The 19,316-nt window shown below is 31.6% G+C and overlaps 2 protein-coding genes across 3 annotated transcripts; both read right to left on the bottom strand.

Moving 5' to 3' along the window:
* On the bottom strand, positions 285-4,971 carry LOC105160631 (hexose carrier protein HEX6). Its single transcript, XM_011078102.2, has 3 exons — positions 4,631-4,971; positions 3,955-4,277; positions 285-1,575 (listed from the first exon to the last, which is right to left on the bottom strand). The coding sequence occupies exons 1-3, from the start codon at positions 4,758-4,760 to the stop codon at positions 496-498; spliced, it is 1,533 nt and encodes a 510-aa protein (XP_011076404.1). The 5' UTR covers positions 4,761-4,971; the 3' UTR covers positions 285-495.
* Positions 8,810-12,131, bottom strand: LOC105160630 (hexose carrier protein HEX6-like). 2 transcript variants are annotated; one of them, XM_011078099.2, is made up of 5 exons: positions 12,060-12,131; positions 11,114-11,193; positions 10,841-11,030; positions 10,371-10,693; positions 8,810-10,133 (listed from the first exon to the last, which is right to left on the bottom strand). In XM_011078099.2, the coding sequence occupies exons 3-5, from the start codon at positions 10,968-10,970 to the stop codon at positions 9,054-9,056; spliced, it is 1,533 nt and encodes a 510-aa protein (XP_011076401.1). In that variant the 5' UTR covers positions 10,971-11,030; positions 11,114-11,193; positions 12,060-12,131; the 3' UTR covers positions 8,810-9,053. The 2 variants fall into 2 exon arrangements, with proteins under 2 accessions (XP_011076401.1, XP_011076403.1); XM_011078101.2 differs by lacking the exon at positions 12,060-12,131 and adding an exon at positions 11,413-11,900.

The raw sequence follows: 19,316 nt of genomic DNA, 5'->3' as shown, positions 1-19,316 counted from the left end.
CCCATAAAACTGAAAAAATATCAATTTTGGTACAACTTTGATCGAAAAGTTGAGTAACTCGCCAGACTATTATAGTAATGGTAAAGTATTTTTCTTTTTTTTATTTATTTACAAAAAAATCAAAGCAAATAGAACGGTGCTTCCATGCTAACATTTGATCTAAAAACGTTTTTTTAATAGTTCAAAAAAATAAAAAAGATGACATTCCAAACATCTCAAAAGTTACTTTTTTAAAATTAGAAGCTGAGAAACACTTTTATAAAGCTTATATATACAAATACTTGTAAAATAGAGTTTGCAACTTAAAAATTCAATGTGTAAAACCCTTCTCCTGTATCAGGAGAAGTCAATTTTACATATCACAAAAGTAGCAAGGGGAAATCTACAAGGACTTGTAAGAAAAGTTATGCAAAGCACAACACCCGGTTGATAACAAGATACTAGAACGATCAAGAGGTAACACACACCACTTAGTACGTAATAATACAACAACATTCATGCAGCCTCGGTTTTGTTGCTCTCACGACTTTGACTACTATCCATAAACTTTTTCCAGAAAAAATGCTTTCCCCAGATTTGATCCATTTTCTCAATGGGAATGTTCTTCGTTTCAGGCAGCAAGAGATAGACGAATGCGGACATCAGTAGAACCCACGCCCCGAAAAAGAAGAAAATTGCGGACTTGAGATGGCAGAGCATTGCTAGGAAAACCTGAGCAATAATGAAAGTCATGGAGAGATTAACAGCCACGACTATGCTTTGTGCTACGGACCGTACTTCCAGTGGGAAAATTTCACTTGTGACAACCCATCCTAATGGACCCCAGGATATGCCGAAACCTGAAATGTATATGCAAATCAGGATCAGAACTATTAATCCATACCCTTTTTCCATAGTACCATGATCCCCTAGTTTGGCTGTCATGATCCCTCCAATCAGCATCAGTGAAATGAACATTTGAGCTCCACCTATGTGGAACAAAGGTCGTCTGCCTAGTTTATCGACAAAGAATACCGTCAGGACAGTGAAACCCGAGCCCACAAGCCCAGTCACGAGTGCAGACAAGAGGGAAGCACTCTCTCCGAAACCCATAGTTAGAAAGATCAACGGGGCGTAGAAGGCGACAACGTTAATTCCAGTTATTTGTTGGAAAAATGGTATTGCTACGGACATGACAAGTTGCGGCCTGTATTTTCTTTGCATGAGGTTCTTGAAAGGGTGTTTTACGGCTTTTGAAGCATAACTTGCTTCGATGAGATCGTCCAGTTCTGCTTGGACATCGTCAGTGCCTCGTATCTTTTGCAGCATTTTCTTGGCTCTTTGGTGTTCATTGCAGTGTTGGATAAGGCTGTTTGGTGTTTCAGGGAGGAAAAGTGCCCCGAATGCAAGAATTGCAGCAGGCAGACCGGCCATTCCGATGGAAATTCGCCATCCCCACCCGCCTTTGATCTTTACCGTGCCGTAGTTTGTAAGTGCCGCTGCATTGCAGCCAATGGCAACACATATCTGGAAACCGACGTTGAAAGCTCCTCTGTATTTGGATGGCGCCATTTCTGAAAGATACAATGGAACTGACTGCAAAGAAGGCAGAAGCTCCATTCAGCATAGAAGGGACAACCACATTTTTGGACCCATATATTATCTTTTTCAATTTAATTCCTCACGTATATTGATAAAAAAATATTAATATGTAAGGGTAAAAAAATAATTTAACATATAAGAGGCACATGTTAAACAAATGCTACCCACCACACAATATAACTTCCAACATTACTATAAATATTAAAAAATATTACTTTTTTAAAACTAACTACTATTCATTGATACTGACCAGTCTTACTAAAAAATTCCCTCGAAAATCGTATTTTCACCTTGTGAGTTATCGTATCGCGGGTAAAATTTCGAGTGCATTCCTTCGTAAAAACCCCGACCACATCAATTAATTCCATTTGTTAAAATTTTTTCATATTGCATAATTTTCTCAATGTTAGTACTTTTCATCTAATTATTAATAAAAAAATCTATGAAAATGCTAATAGCTCTATTAATTTAAGCAGAAAAATATATGTGATGACTAAAATTGAGAAAAATTTTAATTTATGAGATACAATATGAGAAAATTGTAACGAACGGGGACTAAATAGAAAAAAAATGTTAACATATGGGACCAAAAATACAATTATCCAAAAAAAAATATTAGCAAAAATTATATGACCACGATAATTAATTTTATACCTAACCACGAGTTCTTATTTTACCAGCACAATGATTTCATAATTTTAATATAAGTACAATATTTGTGTAAAATTATCACTAACTATAAATAATTAATGACAATTTTTTTTTTGTAAAATTATCATCGTAAATAATTAGCAACTTATTCTGTGGAAAATCTATGTAGATCCATGTTCTAGGAATTCCGTGTTGCTTATTTTCACTGAGTACACTATAACAAAAATTATTTTTTGCTGCACTACGGATGACTTCTATTTAAAAATTATAATAAATCAATATTATTAACAAATATAAAACAAAATCAATACAAAAATTTTAATTTTTACCACAAGTAATTAATATTTTCTATAATTTTAGCTATAATCTAAACATTTGGTATAATTTTAGCTGTAGCTAATGTTTTGGCCTTACTTATAGAAACAATGGGTAATGGTCATTGCAGAACCATGATTAATTTGTATTCACCATTTTTTTTTATTACTATAATAATTAACTGTAATAAAAAATCATATTTTTCCTAGTGGGAACTTCACTAACATTGAGTTTCTTGCGATAAATTCTGTAATTATAATTTGCTCAATATTTATTCATTTTCTCGGTGGAAAAAATGCAATTTACCCCCTGTGTTAAGCAAAATGAGCAATTTACTCCTTTATAAAAAAATAAAACAACAACTTATCCCCTGTGTTATTAAAAATAAAGCAAAATACCCCCCTAAATCCAACGATACACTACACGCGCCCCATGTATATTTGAGCATCATTTTTATTCAATAAAAATATTATTATATATAATATTTAATTTAACATATATATATTTATAAAAATAATATTAATATATTAAAAATTATATATTTATTATATAAAAATAATATAGATTTTCTTTTTCTTTCTTCTTTCTCTTCCTATAGTCGGACTACCACTGCCCCCTCCTCTTTCCTCCTCCTCCTCCTCCGTTGCCAACCCTTTCCTCGGCCCCATTTCGATGCCCAGATCAGGCTTCCCCACCCTCCCCCTTTCCCTGACCTCTTCCCGTTTACTTCTTCTCCCCCGTCGCCACCTCCTTCCTTCGCCCTCTTCAAACGCCCAGATCAGCCTCCCCCACGCCCAGATGCGCAGCCCCCTTACGAGTCTCTCTCTCTCTCTCTCTATACATATATATATGTATAATTATGTATATAAACACATACATATAAACAATTTTTATTATAAAAGTGTAATTATATTTTCAAATTTAATTATATATAATATATAGTTTTAATTTTATAATTAATTTAAAATTTAAACAGTTAATTTGAATTAGATAAAATTTATATCATTGATTTATTAGTTAAATTCAAATCGTATATTGATTAAGATCCAACGGTTATTAAATAAGGATATAAATATTATTTTAAATTTTAAATTAAAAAATTAAAAAATTACATAAATGGAAAAAAGCATATTGTGATTCACCAAACGCGTCAAGAGGATAAATTACTTTATTTTTTGTAACACACAAAGGTAAATTGTTGTTTTATTTTTTTTCCATTAAGAGGGGTGAATTAGATTTCTTTTCTCGGTTTCCATGTTGACCTCCCTAAGCAATTATACGTCACAGACAAAACATACATTAAAAAGCAGAAAAACAGAAGTTATTGCAATACATTTGTTTTTTAGAGGAAAAGGGTTCTTATTCATTCGAAGGAACATTTCTGCACAAGCTGATTTTGTGCCATACCTGATTGGTAAATCCAAGCCCGACGCCAAGCAGCAGACGACCAATTATGAGCATGTAAACATTATAAGCTGCACTACCAAGGGCAGCACCAGCCATATAGGTTACTCCACCGACGATGATCGACGGTTTCCGGCCATAGTTCCGAGTCACGATTGCAGCAAAGAAAGAAGAAATAAGGCCGGCTATGTAGAGTGAGGATGTGAAAGATGTCAGCAATTGGCTGTCGAATTTGCAGTAGTTGCTCATCTTTGTGTCCTCTTTCATCTTCCTGTAAACCCTTGGAAAGAATTTCTTCAAGAACGGCTCCATCGAAGTCACCCCGCCTTCATGTAAAAACTCACGTATCAAATTAGTTAAAAGTCGTGTCTGGATCGATGGATTTAGAGTTAAGGATCCCAAATCCATAATAATAAACCCTGAGTGCTTATTTGGGCAACTCTATGTCGCAAAGCATTTGTAACGCTTCAATTCTCTATCGAGCTATTTTTAGTAATATTGTGAAGGATTGCAAATCACTTTAGTACTATAGAGTTGTTTGAAATCATTCGTTCAAATCCAAATCTACTCAAAACAGTTTCATGTTTAGTAGCAAATTAACATGGACTAACACAAACTACACCTCATCAGTGTCATGTAATGGAATCATCGATCATTAACGAATATAATTGATGAGAACCTGAAACCCCGACATCGTAGCCGAAAATCATTCCTCCGGAAGCTGCAATCATGCAAGAAAGCAGCACGAACCATGTGATTCTTCCAGTGTATTGCCTGCCATCGTTCTTTATCGCCACACCCACAGCCATGGCTTTCTACAACCTTACCTACTACAGAGCAATCCACAAACAGAACATGGGCACATTTATAGACATGATCGGACCAGCAGCATTGCTTTTTGCGCGTTAACAAGACAACTGGAAATGGATTTTGCTGAGGCAATTTTGCTTTAAAGCAGTAAAACTTTGATTAGATATCAGAGGAGAGAGTGCGCATACTGTACTGACCAAAGTAATCACAAATGATTGAGCACTGAGCGACAGTAATCTTGCAAGACCACACACACTTGTCATGTAAGAGTTGAGCAAAATCAATCATACATGATTAAAAAACATCTACATATGTGACTAAATATACAAATTGACCTGATCGTGGGACTAAAATTGAAAATTGGTCCACTTATGAGACCAAAAATGTAATTTACCCCATTGTCAAATGCCATATCCGTCGAGTATATGGATATTTCTCGATAACTGCAAAAACATATTAGTATATAATTAAATATTGAAAATTATGATTTATTTATTATAGATTTTAAAAAAAAAAGGAACTAGAAATATCAATAAACAAAAAGTGTCTAAAATAGGGATAAATTACAAATTACCTTCAATGTTATTAAAAATATTCATATAAGTCCTTGTAAAAAATAAAATATCATTTTACCTTGTGTGTTTTTTTAAAAAGAGCACACTACCCTGGTGCATTGAATGTGGGTCTTAAGGTACAATGACAAAAATGTCCCTTTTAAATCAATATATATATTTAATTTGATTTAAATGTATGACTCATATCTAATCATGTTTATAGAAAATAAAAATATATTATTTTAATATATAAAAAATTATATATTGTTTTAATATATATATATATATATTTGTATCTATATGTATATTTCTAAATTTGGTTTGTTTTTCCTCCCATATCTCCATCGTTCGATTACCTCTCGACACCAACATACCACCATTGGAAAGCCCATCTAACAACGAGTATTTTAATACCCCACCAACCGCTAATCTCCTAGACATCGGCGAATCATCTCTATTTTTTTTGTTCAAAAAATCCTAACCAGCTCCTCGATCTTCTGTCGCCTTTTTCTCCACCGTCCGACCACCTCTCGACGTTGGTATATGACTATTGGAAAGTCCGTCCAATGACGAGTATTTTAACAGCCCACCGATCACCATTTAGCCTTCAGCGAGTTATCTTTATTTTTTCTTTCACCAATCCCCTAACATGTGCTCCAATCTTCTACTACTTTTTTGTCTTCGTCGCGGCCATTGCGCTTTAGCTCCCAGCTGACCACTTCTGAAAGCCAACTTCAGGCGGTCATTCTGCACCATCACCCACCTTCAATCTCCCCTCTTTCGGTGACTTCTCCTCCTTTTCCGGTCCATCATTCCACTGTCTTTCAACATCCTCCTTTTTTATTTTTATATATAAATTGAATTATATATTTTATATTATATTTTTAAAATATGTATAATTGAGAAAATATATAAAAAATTATAGTTTAAATATAAAAATATATTATAATTGGAGTCACTACAAAAAAAATATCTTTTCTTGTGACCAATTTTATATGAGGAAACTAAATTTTGTCATATATAAGGGTAAATTATATTTTTTGTCCCATAAGTGGAACTGTTTCCAATTTTAATCCCACACTCAAACTAATTCGCACATTTAATCTCATATGTGAAAACAAGTCCACTTATAAGACAAAAAATATAACTTACCCCATATTGTGCCTGACATGCTGACCATAATCACAAATGATTGAGCACTGAGCAATAATAATCTTGCAACATGACACACTTGTCATGTAAGAGCTAGAGCAAAATCAATCTTACATGATTAACGTTATGTTTAATTACTTTAAAACATTACTGTCTAATTAATGGACCTACTCGTCTGAGATGACGTAGATATTTTTATTTTAAATAATATTATAGCTTCTGAACTTTTTGTTGGACAAAATTGTCCTCTCACTCTTTTATTTGTATATATACACACATCATTTTCAAGAGCATTACTATTTAAAATAATTTGCACTAATTATTTATTTAATTTTTTTCTCCAACTTGTTTATTATATTATATTTTTATTTGAAAAGTGCAAGATGTTATGTACATTCACAAAATTTATGTTTATATTGCATTGATCAAATTATTATTTAAATAATTGTCCAATTGTAAATACGTCCAATTAAAACTGGCTATATTTTCTAAAAGAAAAAGTCATACTTGTTGTCCCATATGCTAGGATTTTTTTTTTTCAATTTAGTCACATTTGTTATGATTTTTTTATATTGCATCCCATAACTTGAAAATTTTCTCAATTTTAGTCTTCACTTGCATTTTCGATCCAATACCGATAGCATTTCTCATACATTTTTTCGTTTATTGAACAAAAAATGCACGAGAGTCATAACTTTGAGAAGAAAATTAGCTTATGAAATGGAATGTGAAAAAATTGTAAGAAATGAAAAAAGACCTTAGCATATGGGATCAAAAATGCGATTTTTTCCTTTAAAATTTAATAAGCAAGGGACGAAATTGTAATTGAGAATCAAAAGTGGGGGATTAAATTGATATGCTGCAAAAAAAAATCATAATGGTAATATGGAAAAATCACCCGTTGGAGGAATAAATTTGAAGTTAATTGAAAAGACTATAACTATTTTAATGTTGAATACAATTATCGAAAACTAAATTAAATTTTACCCCGATTAAATTCTAACTTTAAATGTCTCGCCCTTATCAACTGTTCGTCAATTTATGCAGAATTCTTGTCATAATATATAGTACAAGTTGCACTTCAGACGCTCAAAATATTGAGTTTTTGAACTATTCCCCTTCAAATACAAACAAATTAAGAGACTTAGGGCGTGAAATATAAATATAAATATATATATATATAGATAAATATTAAATATATACATTGTTAAAAAAAATAAATCAGGCGTATAGCATACCAAAAAACTGTGCTTAATTAAGAATTAATTATGCGAATGCAGCAATTTTAAGCAATTTAATGAATTTTTAAAATCTTATAAGAATTAGACTGCTTAAACTCAATATTTTTAATAAACACAATGTATAAATTAAAATTATTATCAAAATTGTTTGAAATAATAACAATATGTAGTGAGAATATAAATATTATTGTGAATAACATAATTATAAAAGTATCTCCAATAAATATTCACGCACATTTATGTTCCATTGAAGAGCTTGACCTATAAAATAATTCTTGGGATTTTTCTATACCTCTATAAGTTTGTATCTTTCTGTTCTTATAAGGTTCTTTTATTTCAATTTGGCCCAATTTTTATCTAAAAATATCAATTTTGTCCTCACAGGACAAGTTGAAATTGATTTTTTTTTCAATAACAATTAGATCAAATATACTATTTTTTGTTTTAATTCATTATTCTCAATTGCAATTGAAATGGATAAAATATATCGTCCCTTAAAATTACAAGACGAAAAATGTATTTCTTCGATAGGAATGGGCTGGAAGAGAGAGGGAGGAAGAAAGGGTGGTGGGTAGTGGTGGGCGGCGCGTTACAGACGGTGGTCCGGCACCCATAGCCCCCTTCACTTAAGTACACTCTAATGAAGTGAAACTGGTGCAAAGATATATGGATATTTAAAATCGTTATAAATAAACAAAAGGTATAGGGATATTCCAAGAATAAATTTTCGAACAAGAAAAGTGAAGATATATTATAAATAATGTAATTAAATTAATCATAAATTGGAGATATGAAAAAATGAGGAAAAATTGTATTTTTAGTTCCACGTGATAGAGGATACTGCAGTCCTGGTACCATAATTTACAAACTTAGCATATTTTGTTTCATATATTAAAAAATTATAGTATTCGGAATTAAAAAAAATGCTAAAAATTTTGTACTCTATGCGACCAAACGTTACACAATTTTTATTTTATAGGACCAAAAATGTTACAACATTTTATCTTATGAAACCAAATATATTGAACTCAGAAATTATAGGACAAAAAATACAACATTTTCTTTCCAAAAAGTTGGAGAATAAAGGTACAGAAAGAGAAGTCAAGAAGCGGAACACACACTAATAAGTCAAATTTGCATTATATACAAATACAGGTAGAAAACTAGAGTCTGTAGAAAAATAAACAACACTCCAAAGTTTGGCAAACCACTTCTCCTTCTCCTAGATAATGCTCTTAAAGTATACATTATGTTGGAGTAAAAAATACAATACGTCTTTGGGTCATTATTATTATAACAATCAACGGGCAACAAAGACGACTCTAATAATTAGTTGATACAGCAATCATGCTGCTTCAATCTTGCCACCCTCCTCACTTTGACTACTATCAACAAACCTTTTCCAGAAGAAATGTTCTCCCCAGATCTTCTCCATTTTCTCAATCGGAATGTTCTTCGTCTCGGGCAGCAGGAAATACACGAATCCGGACATTACTACAACCCATGCTGCGAAGAAGAAGAAAATCCCAGACTTCAAATGACAGAGCATAGCCAGGAAAATCTGAGCTATGATGAAAGTCATGGAGAGATTAACGGCCACCGTTATACTTTGTGCTGCGGACCGTACTTCCAATGGGAAAATTTCACTTGTGACCACCCATCCTAATGGACCCCAAGACAAGCCAAAACCTGAAATGTATATGCAAATCAAGATCAGAACTCCTAAGGCGTATCCCTTGTCCATAGTGCCGTGATCCCCGAGTTTGGCTGCGATGATCCCTCCAACCAGCAATTGTGAAATCAACATTTGAAGTCCACCTATGTGGAATAAGGGCCTTCTGCCTACTTTATCCACCAACACCAATGTTATTAAAACGAAAATTGAGCCGATCAATCCGATCACTGTTGCAGATAAGAGGGAAGCGTTCTCTCCCGAACCAATAGTTAGAAAGAGCAACGGGGCGTAGAAGGAGATGACGTTTATGCCAGTTATTTGTTGGAAGAATGGCATTGCTATGGCCATCACGAGCTGCGGCCTGTATTTTCTTTGCATGAGGTTCTTGAAAGGGTGTTTTATGGCTTTTGAGGCATTACTTGCTTCGATGAGATCGTCTAGTTCGGCTTGAACATCATCTGTGCCTCGAATCTTCTGCAACATTTTTTTGGCCTTTCCGTGGTCATTAGTGTGCTGGATAAGACTGTTTGGTGTCTCGGGAAGGAAAAGTGCCCCGATCGCAAGAACTGCAGCTGGCACACCAGCCATTGCAATGGAAATTCGCCATCCCCACCCGCCTTTGATCCTTACGGTGCCGTAGTTTATAAGTGTAGCTGAATTCTGGCCGATGCCGATGCAAATTTGGAAAGCGACATTAAAGGCTCCTCTGTATTTGGAAGGAGCCATTTCTGAGAGATACAAAGGAACCGACTGCAGACAGGGCAAAACAACATCGCCTGTTACTTCAACAGGAAAGCCGCATTTAATACAGAAAATGAAACATGTTCAAAAGATATCCAGCTGCTTTCCCTGTTCCAGGAATTCCCTGTTTGTACTAATTGCTCACTCACTCTAAGCCCCTTTTGTTAAATTCTGTGTATTTTGCTCCAAATTATTCGTTTTCTATAGCAATATATCTCTGCAGAAATTCATACTCAGCGCAATTACCTGATTAGTAAAACCGAGCCCGACGCCGAGCAGCACACGGCCAAGTATGAGCACGTAAATGTTATAAGCTGCACCACCGATGGCAGCACCAACCATATAGGACAGCCCGCCGATGACGATCGACGGTTTGCGGCCATAGTTCCGAGTCACGATTGCAGCAAAGAAAGAAGAAAAAAGCCCAGCTATGTAGAGTGAGGAGGTGAAACATGTCAGCAGCTGGCTGTCGAATTTGCAGTAGTTGCTTACGTCTTTGTCCTCTTTCATCTTCTTGTAAACCCCCAAGAAGAATTTCTTCAAGAACGGGTCCATCGAACTCACTCCACCTTCATCATGCCAAAAATCACACATCAAACATTAAGTCAACGTTTCCTGATCTCTACTCCCTTTGTTCTGAATAATTAATGAAGCAAGAATAGCAGAAACATGGTCATAAAACACAGACGAGGCCAGGGAAACACAGCGAAAAGAACCTGAAACTCCGACATCGTAGCCGAAAATGAGTCCCCCGGAAGCCGCAATCATACAAGAAAGCAGCACGAACCGTGTGATTCTTCCATTGTATTGCTTGCCGTCGCTCTTTATCGCTACTCCGACAGCCATGGCTAGCTAGTACCTGTCTTTCTTTGTCCGACCTCAATGTGCTCACGACGATTGATGAATCTGAACAGAAGTAGAAAGAATATCAGGAACCTTTCCCGTGAACAACAAATATCGAAGAAAGCGTATACTTATAGGAATCTCACCAGCAGTTCAAGCTGGCTTTCAGACGTCACCACGAAACAGACATAATTTGGCCAGACAGGTAAAAATCCTTCGAACCCGCCTGAGAGAACATGTGAAATGGAGATGGAATCATGCACATGTAGTACTTGTAATTTCTTGTAATAATTTAAACAAGTTCAAAATCAACAAGGATTACTGTTTGAAGGTAGGCATCAAAAAATACAAACGAAATTAATTATAAATAGACATTGCTGAAGCAATTTGCTATAAACCAACAAAAACTTGACAGATATTGCGGATAGAGTGGTCAGTACTATACCGACAGGGTGCCCAGATTAATAAATGCAAAATGATGGTCTACTCGGTGCCAGAAGTCACGACAACATTCACCGAATACAACGTTTGTGAAGGATTTGATCAGCTTGAGATCAAGAAAATTATACAACTCACTTTTCTGCTTAAAATGGTAGGCAGAAACGGGTGAATTAAGCAGTGGAAACTGAAGATGGAAATATTTTCGAGTACGGGAGAGAGAAATGGAGCAGTGATATAAATAGAGTTAGGTGAAATCTATGAATAGCAACATTAATAATTCTTGGGATATTTTTCGAGCCTGTCATGATTTTCCAGGGTTAGGTTTGGATCATTCTGTTCTTCTTATCTGCCTATAGCTCTTTTACAATGTTTTCTTTCTGACATCTACGGATAGAAAAAGGAAGAACATAAACTAAATAAAGCCCTGGAATCCTTAAAAGTTGGTTGAAATTTTGAACTTGACTAACATGGGACAACTAGGGACTGTCTGTACAGAACCAAATGCTAGTTCAGGAGGGGGGAGGGGCGGCGAGCCACAACCACCTTAATCATTGACTTGATTACACACACAGAAGTCAAGATTGAGCAAGAAAATGGGAGATAGGTAGTATGTGACAGTGGTGAAAGAATGTGAATGGTTGACAAACGTACCACGTTATTGTCTACCTCTTCTTTCACATTTTTGATTTGCCAAGATTGGACCAATTTATAAGCACTGAATTCACACTGTTCCGAAATGAACACATAGAGAAAAATAATAATAAGAATAAGGACATGTGACTAGGTAGAGATAGTGGCAAAGGTTGGTCCTCCACCATGAGTAGCTGGGCTGAAGCAGCTCAAACACTTGCTTCTCACTAATCATCCCTTGCTCCATTCTTGCCTCTCCAGTGCTAAAAAAAGTCACTTTTTTTTCGTCAGTTTCTGATCGACATATGGTGAATTGATCAGCAAATCGAATATACATATGTCGATATTATCCTAACATCCTTAATCATATATAATAATTGTCCAAACAAGAAATTAGTCAACCCTGTGAAGAAAAAAGAAAAATTGCAATTTTAGTCCTGTAAATTCGAGTATAACAATTTTGGACTTGTTCAATTAAATTTAGCAATTTAATCCTGTAACTTTAAATATTGTGGTAATTTTATTTTTTCCGTGTCAACACCTAAATTCAGGCTTTTGGTGAATTTGATGACACGATAGTCCGAAATTTTTTTTAAGAAAATAACTTGGCAAAAGAAAATTACCACTTGATGATATGACAATTTTTTTCAAGTTGTAATTTTTTCGATCCACATAGACTGAATTGATCTGCAACATGAATATATATATCTATCGATACTATCCTAATATACTTTAATCATAATAATTGTCCGAATAAGAAATTAGTCAACTCGCGAAGCAAAAACGGTAAGAATATTGTAATTAAACGAGTAATAAATTTTACTAAAAATTCAAAGAAATCATGATATAAAATATAATTAATTGTAGTTTATGATCGTCACGACTCATATATTATTATTATTATGTTTATTGCTGATGGAAAAATGAAAGTTTATTAATTGAGATTAGGTCAATAATCAAGGCGATGTAACAGGCTTTTAATTATCAAAATGTACACTGATTCCTTTGCCTGCGTTCTCATTGACAGTATTTCCATAAAAGCTTATGATAAAAAAGAGTATTCCTATTGAAGCTCTCTCCCATATGTTATAACCATATCATTATAGTTAACACCGACCTTCTCTTTATCCTTTCACTCTTTTCTTTAATTTCCCTTTTTCTTTGTCTTTTTTATTTATCTTTTTTCCAAATACATAATTCCAGAAAAGGGTCTTATAAATTTTTTCTTTTAAATAAATCGATCGTATGCATCATCATATCACGAGTTTCGCTAGATATAATAATATTAATATTTAATAGTAATTTATGAAAAAATTCCTACTAAAATAACTGAATAACATATAAATATAGTAACAATTTAATAATTATTATGTACATCTTTATTGAATTGTCAGTATATATGTATTACTAATTGTCTGCACGATTTTATTTTTTTTTCAAACGCTCAAATTTCTACTTTTTCTCACTTTTAATTTTTATTTTAAAAAACTCTTAACATTTACCGTTGTTCGATTTATGATTTTTTCTACAATTTATTTTAATCTACTATAAAAGCATAATTAAGCTGCAAACACCCCTTAATTTGTTTTTAAAAATTTTAACTGAAATGATTGGAACTTTGATGAATATTTTTTTTTTAAATTAAAACCAATCACGTGTGATGGACTATATCAGTCAACTTGAGTCCATATATATGCTTAATTATGTGGTCCGGAATTTAATTAACTTAGCTGGATTGTACTTTTTTAATTAGAAAAATTGAATACTCTGGACTATGTCATGGTATGTTATTTATAAATTATATTGTTTGCCAACTCCAATTATTTTAAATTAGGACAGAGTAAAATTTATTTAATTGAGTTGGGTTGAATTATCACTAAGAAATGATCCCACGAAACGTGGCTAAAAATGTTAAGATAAGAGTCTTAGACCCTATAATTTCGGATCTTTATTTAATGGCCCACAATGATTGGGGTTATACTAATGAAATAAAAGGGATAATTATTTTTTACACCCCCATAATTTATGATTTATTTATACAAATTATTCTTGTCTTTCGAATAATTATACATACACTTGTCAGAAATATTTACATCATTTACACAAATCACTCCTAATTTTTTTAAAATTACAAATACACCTCCGAAAACGTTAATATCGTTACACAAACTGTCCATATTTTTTTTGTTGTTAAGAATGATTTCTATAATTATGAAAAAGACAAGAATGAATTGTGTAGATAAATCATATATTATAGGCGTAAATGTAATTATCCCTATATAAAAATAATAATAATTGGATCTTAGGATATACCTCGACCGATGAAGCTTAATTTTATGTTTTCAATAAAATTATCCATTGAAATAAATTTCTTTATTTCTATTGGATTATTGGTTTCTGTTTTTGTGGTGGGAATAAATTATTGAGAAAATCGTAAACTAAGCAATAATAAAAATTGGGTTTTTTAGAAAATAAAGATTGAAGATGAAATATTTGAATAAAAAAAAACACCTTAATATTTATAATTATATCAACAAGTTGTAAAAGTTGGTATATAGGGAGTTGCTTAAGATTTTTTATTTAAATCAATATAATTTAGATAATTCAAAAACAGAAATTGTAAAAAAAAAATACTTTTTTCAATTTATTTTCAACAATAAGTCAATCAATACTGCTTATTTTCAACATCTGAAAACATCTCCCAAAACTAAATTTTGAACGAATGATAATTTTAAAATTAGGGGTGTCTAATAAGAGGGTCGAGTTGAATTTTCCTAAACTGTATATGAATTGAATTAAGGTACTAGTATATTAATTCAAGAGTAAAATATATTTTGTCATTCAAACTATACTTATTTTTTTCATTTTGTCATTTAAATTATTTTTAGTATCAACTTACCATTTTAATTTTATAAAATTTGCAATGTCACCAAATACGATTGTTTTTCGTCGATTTTTCTACAAAAGAAAATTCACATGCAGTGCACATGCCAGAAAAGCATCACTACATTGCCCTTAAACATTACATGTGCACTGCATGTGATGTCTTTTTAACAAAAAAAATGAGTAGAAAACGATCGTATATGACAAAATGTAAATTTCACAAAGTATCAGTTCAAAATTTAAATATTTTGATCCAAATAAAATAAAAGTAAAGAATATATATTAATGATTTAGTTACATTTGTACGAAATGTTGTAATAGTATATTGCTGGTTTATTTTTTTTAAAAAAAAATAAATTGGTTACTTTCTATGTTCATTTGTTGTTTTAAAGAGCTACGAGTGTTGCGGGAATTTCACGTGCCCACATGTCATTTTGAATCATTAGTAGTGTATTTTCTTTTATAAATATATCCACATTTTTTTCCCCAACTTTTTAGTAATATTTACACTTTACGAGCTATTTACACACAATCAATTATTTTATTTCCTTATTTTTTAAAGAAATTAAATTAAATATACACACAATTAACCGTGCCACATACATTAGTACATATTATTAGAGACACAGGACTATATATATTAAATACTTATAAAAAGTAAACTTACACACAATAAACTATACTATTTAATACATTCAAATTTAAAGATCAATTCAATATATAAATAATTCAAATTAAGGAATACATTCAGACGGTAGAAAGAAATAACAAATTACCATAGAAGTAATCTATATTCTTAGGAATACACCGGAAGAAATATAATATTTAATTATAACTAATTGTCGTAGTTAAAAATAAATAGCCATAATAAATAATCATTAACCACGACCACACAAGGATCGTTGGCCGTAGTTTTTGCTAGTGTAATTAAAATATTTATCATGACCAAAAATCATAACAAAAATATGATTAAATAATAATTATTTACCTCGATTTTAGTCCATAACCAACAATTTTGTAACCAATAATACATTTTCTTCTAATAATATTACATAAATAATGTGAAATTCAAAAGTTATCGGATTGTGAGAGCTCAATCATAACAATGGAACACAATTCTCATGGACTTATTTGGACCCTCATTAGACTCTAGAAAGCTCTCCTCAAACCAATTCACCCAATTCAATTCAAAACATTTTAATTTGCCAACCACCAATCAAAAAGTTAGTTGGTTGGTTGGTTCATTGATCCACACTCATATTACCACTCATATTTAAACATTATGTTAAAAGAAAAATACTTCTATATTTGTGGAAATAATCAATTTTTACAATTAAACATGAGGGTGGGGCCCCCACGTTCTCCTAGAGGTTTACAGTATTATCCTTTCTCAGCTATAGAATTCATCCTCTTGTCTGGAAATTGGTGGTTGGTAATAATGCTACAGTTGACTTTCAAATATAAAAATTGATTAAAGCATGTGCCATAATTTTATATTTTAATACAAGGAATAATTAACGATACATTTTATCATATTTGGTATAATTATACGTAAATTTTTTATAATTTAAAAAATTATATGGGAGTACTCATACCCTTTGTTTTCGTCCAACAAATTGATCCCTCCCTCCATTAGTCAAACTTCACCAAATTTGTTGATATTAGTATAAAAAAAGTAAATAGAAATTTATATTATCCTCTATTTGATTTATTACTGACTTATTGCTTGCTGAATAATTTTTTTTCAAACCACACTACCTTTAGACATCTTCACATGCTAGTGCACGTAAAGTGGTTGGTGTATCTTCACCTTTATAAGGGTAGTTTGATCATAAAAAATTAATTTTCGTTAATAAGTTAGTAATAAGTCAATCAGGAATAAATATGGAATTTTTTATTTAATTATTTTGTTAATATCTACAAATTCGATAAACTTTGACAAATGAAAAGATCTATTTGTTAGAGGCAACAAACCTCAAGAGTTTTAAATATAATTTTTCAAACTACAAAAATTTACATGTAATTACATCAAATGTCAAGGAAAGACGGTGTAATTGTTCTTAAATAAAGATAAAATAAATAACTAATCAAAATTGATAAAGTGAGTTCGCCTCAAATATTTATGACTAATTACGTTTACTTTGTCATTGATTTGAATAAAAGAAAAAATTTATTTTTTATTCCTTCATAAAATCCATTAAAGTATATCATCAAACCTTAAAACCTCCTTTTCTAGATAATCCAATAAACTCAGTTTGAATCACTAAATTTCTTATTCCCCAAAGTTGTTTTTTTTTAATTATTATTATTATTTATAATATATTTTAAAATATAAAAAATTATTTATTACATGCACGTAATAACAGCATATCACGAGGACTGAGCAAACAAAAAAATCAGGTCCGTCCATAAATTATTGGTGGAGAAAAGATTTCCTTTTGTGGTGGAGGTCTCAAACATTTGGGATTATGCCATAAATCAGGCGAATCGACAATCGTGGGGTAGAACTACGTACGAGGTTGCAAATCGAGTTGAGTTCGGAACAGATCTCTCCACAATAATGGCGTAGCATTTCTACCTCAAAAACAGTTCAATTTTCACTCATTGTTCGGCAGACATTTTCATTTTACTGGTACAAATTATTGAGTGCAGAAATGAAGTTGTCTACTCACAAACACTATTATTGTACTGTTTGAATCTAGAAAAATATTTGCTTTTCTTGATCGGTTCAGAATTTTTTTATATAGAAAATATCAAAATTATGTTAATCATAACGTATTAGCGCAATTTGGATACCATTATTGATGTGACATAAGTCATATGTAGAAGTAAGTTTATAACATGGCATGAATTTATGTATTTTATAAAATATTTCTTGGGAGTTTTATAAAATATTAAATCTTGTTAAAAATAAATTATATAAGTATATGCATAAAATAAGATTATAGAAATTATATTAATAACATTTAAAATTTGTTTTTTTTTTTAAATTAGTACGAAACTCTTTAGTTTGATTTTCTTATAAAAGAAAAAAAAGAAAAGAAGTATCAAACTATCAACAATATTTTACAAGCTCTCAAACATTGGATTATTATTATTTACCAGAAATTCTAGCAAAAGTTTTGCAAACCTGAATCAATATGACAAGTGCAATACACTTACTGTGTGATTGGTGTACAGTTCATGAAAAATAACAAATCATACTTGTTCTGTAATTTGTTTGATTTTTTTTATCAAACTTGATTCGGGTTAAAATTATCTGTACCCACCTCCCCTTTCTTTGACATTCATCTCTCCTGAAGTTATGGTTTTCACATAATCCTCCCACCTCTTGTATTATTTGGTCAAAAATTTTGTTCACGTCTTATTTAAAATCTAAAATACCCCTAACGTAATGAATAAACGGGTAATATACTAACTTTAAGAAATAATGTCGAGTTAATTCTTTAAAATAATTATACAGAAATGAAGATTTCAAAATTTATCAAGTTTTGGTGTAACTACATATAAACTTCTTATATTTTAAAAAATTACATCTAATACACCTAATACTTCTCTCCATCCAACAAATAAATTCATCTACTAGTTTAAATTTACAGAATTTATTGATATCAATAAAAAAAATAAATGCAAATCTATATTTATTTTTTATTAACTTAGTATTGATTTAATGCAGGTTAAATAAATTTTTCTAACCAAACAATTTTGATTAGTGTATTTATTTTATCTTTGATTTTTTGTTTAATCAGACAAAACATATAATAAAATTTTAAATTATGCATACGTATCGAGTGTGTTTCACTCATCAACATAAATATATTTCTTAATTCTATTATGATAAAAAAAAAAAAAGAAAGAAAGAAAGTATCGTACTTAATAATTTTTTTCCGCAAAAACATAGATATTATCTCTTCTTTTTCTTTTTCTTTTTTTAATTCAACATACTCATCGAGTGTATCAACTAGCCGTTGTTGAACGACCTCTCAACAGTCAATAGCAAGAAGCACGAGGCAGCAAATGAGCAAATCAGAATGAATTTTGAGCACATGTTTATGCTATTTCCTATGTAGCATTTCTACCTCAAGAACAGTTCAATTTTTCACTCATTATTGAGCAGACATTTCCTTTTTCTGGTACAAATTATGAAGTTGTCTATGCACAGAAGTAGCATTCTACTGTTTGATGTGAAAAGATTTAAGCCCTATCGTCTCTTATTGTTTTTTTTTTATATAAATCGAGTGTGAAAATATAAAATTACGCTGATCATACAACACAATTGCTTTCTTGATTAAATTAGTCGTACGAATATTGTATAGAATACGACCCTTTTTCATTATTATTATGTGCAAAAATATATATACTTAACAGTAAGTCAAACATGACAGCAAGAGATGA

The sequence above is a fragment of the Sesamum indicum genome, linkage group LG4 (genome assembly GCF_000512975.1).
Source record: "Sesamum indicum cultivar Zhongzhi No. 13 linkage group LG4, S_indicum_v1.0, whole genome shotgun sequence".
Lineage (NCBI taxonomy): Eukaryota > Viridiplantae > Streptophyta > Magnoliopsida > Lamiales > Pedaliaceae > Sesamum > Sesamum indicum.
Note: the sequence above shows the minus strand (reverse complement) of the source record. Positions and strands in the feature narration are given on the sequence as shown.

Excerpts from the sequence above, each read along its gene's own strand:
- LOC105160631 (XM_011078102.2), bottom strand. The coding sequence starts at position 4,760 with ATGGCTGTGGGTGTGGCGATAAAGAACGATGGCAGGCAATACACTGGA. Across the intron at positions 4,278-4,630 it reads CTACGATGTCGGGGTTTCAG|GCGGGGTGACTTCGATGGAG; the intron begins GTTCTCATCAAT and ends TTTTACATGAAG. Across the intron at positions 1,576-3,954 it reads GGCTTGGATTTACCAATCAG|TCAGTTCCATTGTATCTTTC; the intron begins GTATGGCACAAA and ends CCTTCTTTGCAG.
- LOC105160630 (XM_011078099.2), bottom strand. The coding sequence starts at position 10,970 with ATGGCTGTCGGAGTAGCGATAAAGAGCGACGGCAAGCAATACAATGGA. Across the intron at positions 10,694-10,840 it reads CTACGATGTCGGAGTTTCAG|GTGGAGTGAGTTCGATGGAC; the intron begins GTTCTTTTCGCT and ends GGCATGATGAAG. Across the intron at positions 10,134-10,370 it reads GGCTCGGTTTTACTAATCAG|TCGGTTCCTTTGTATCTCTC; the intron begins GTAATTGCGCTG and ends CCCTGTCTGCAG.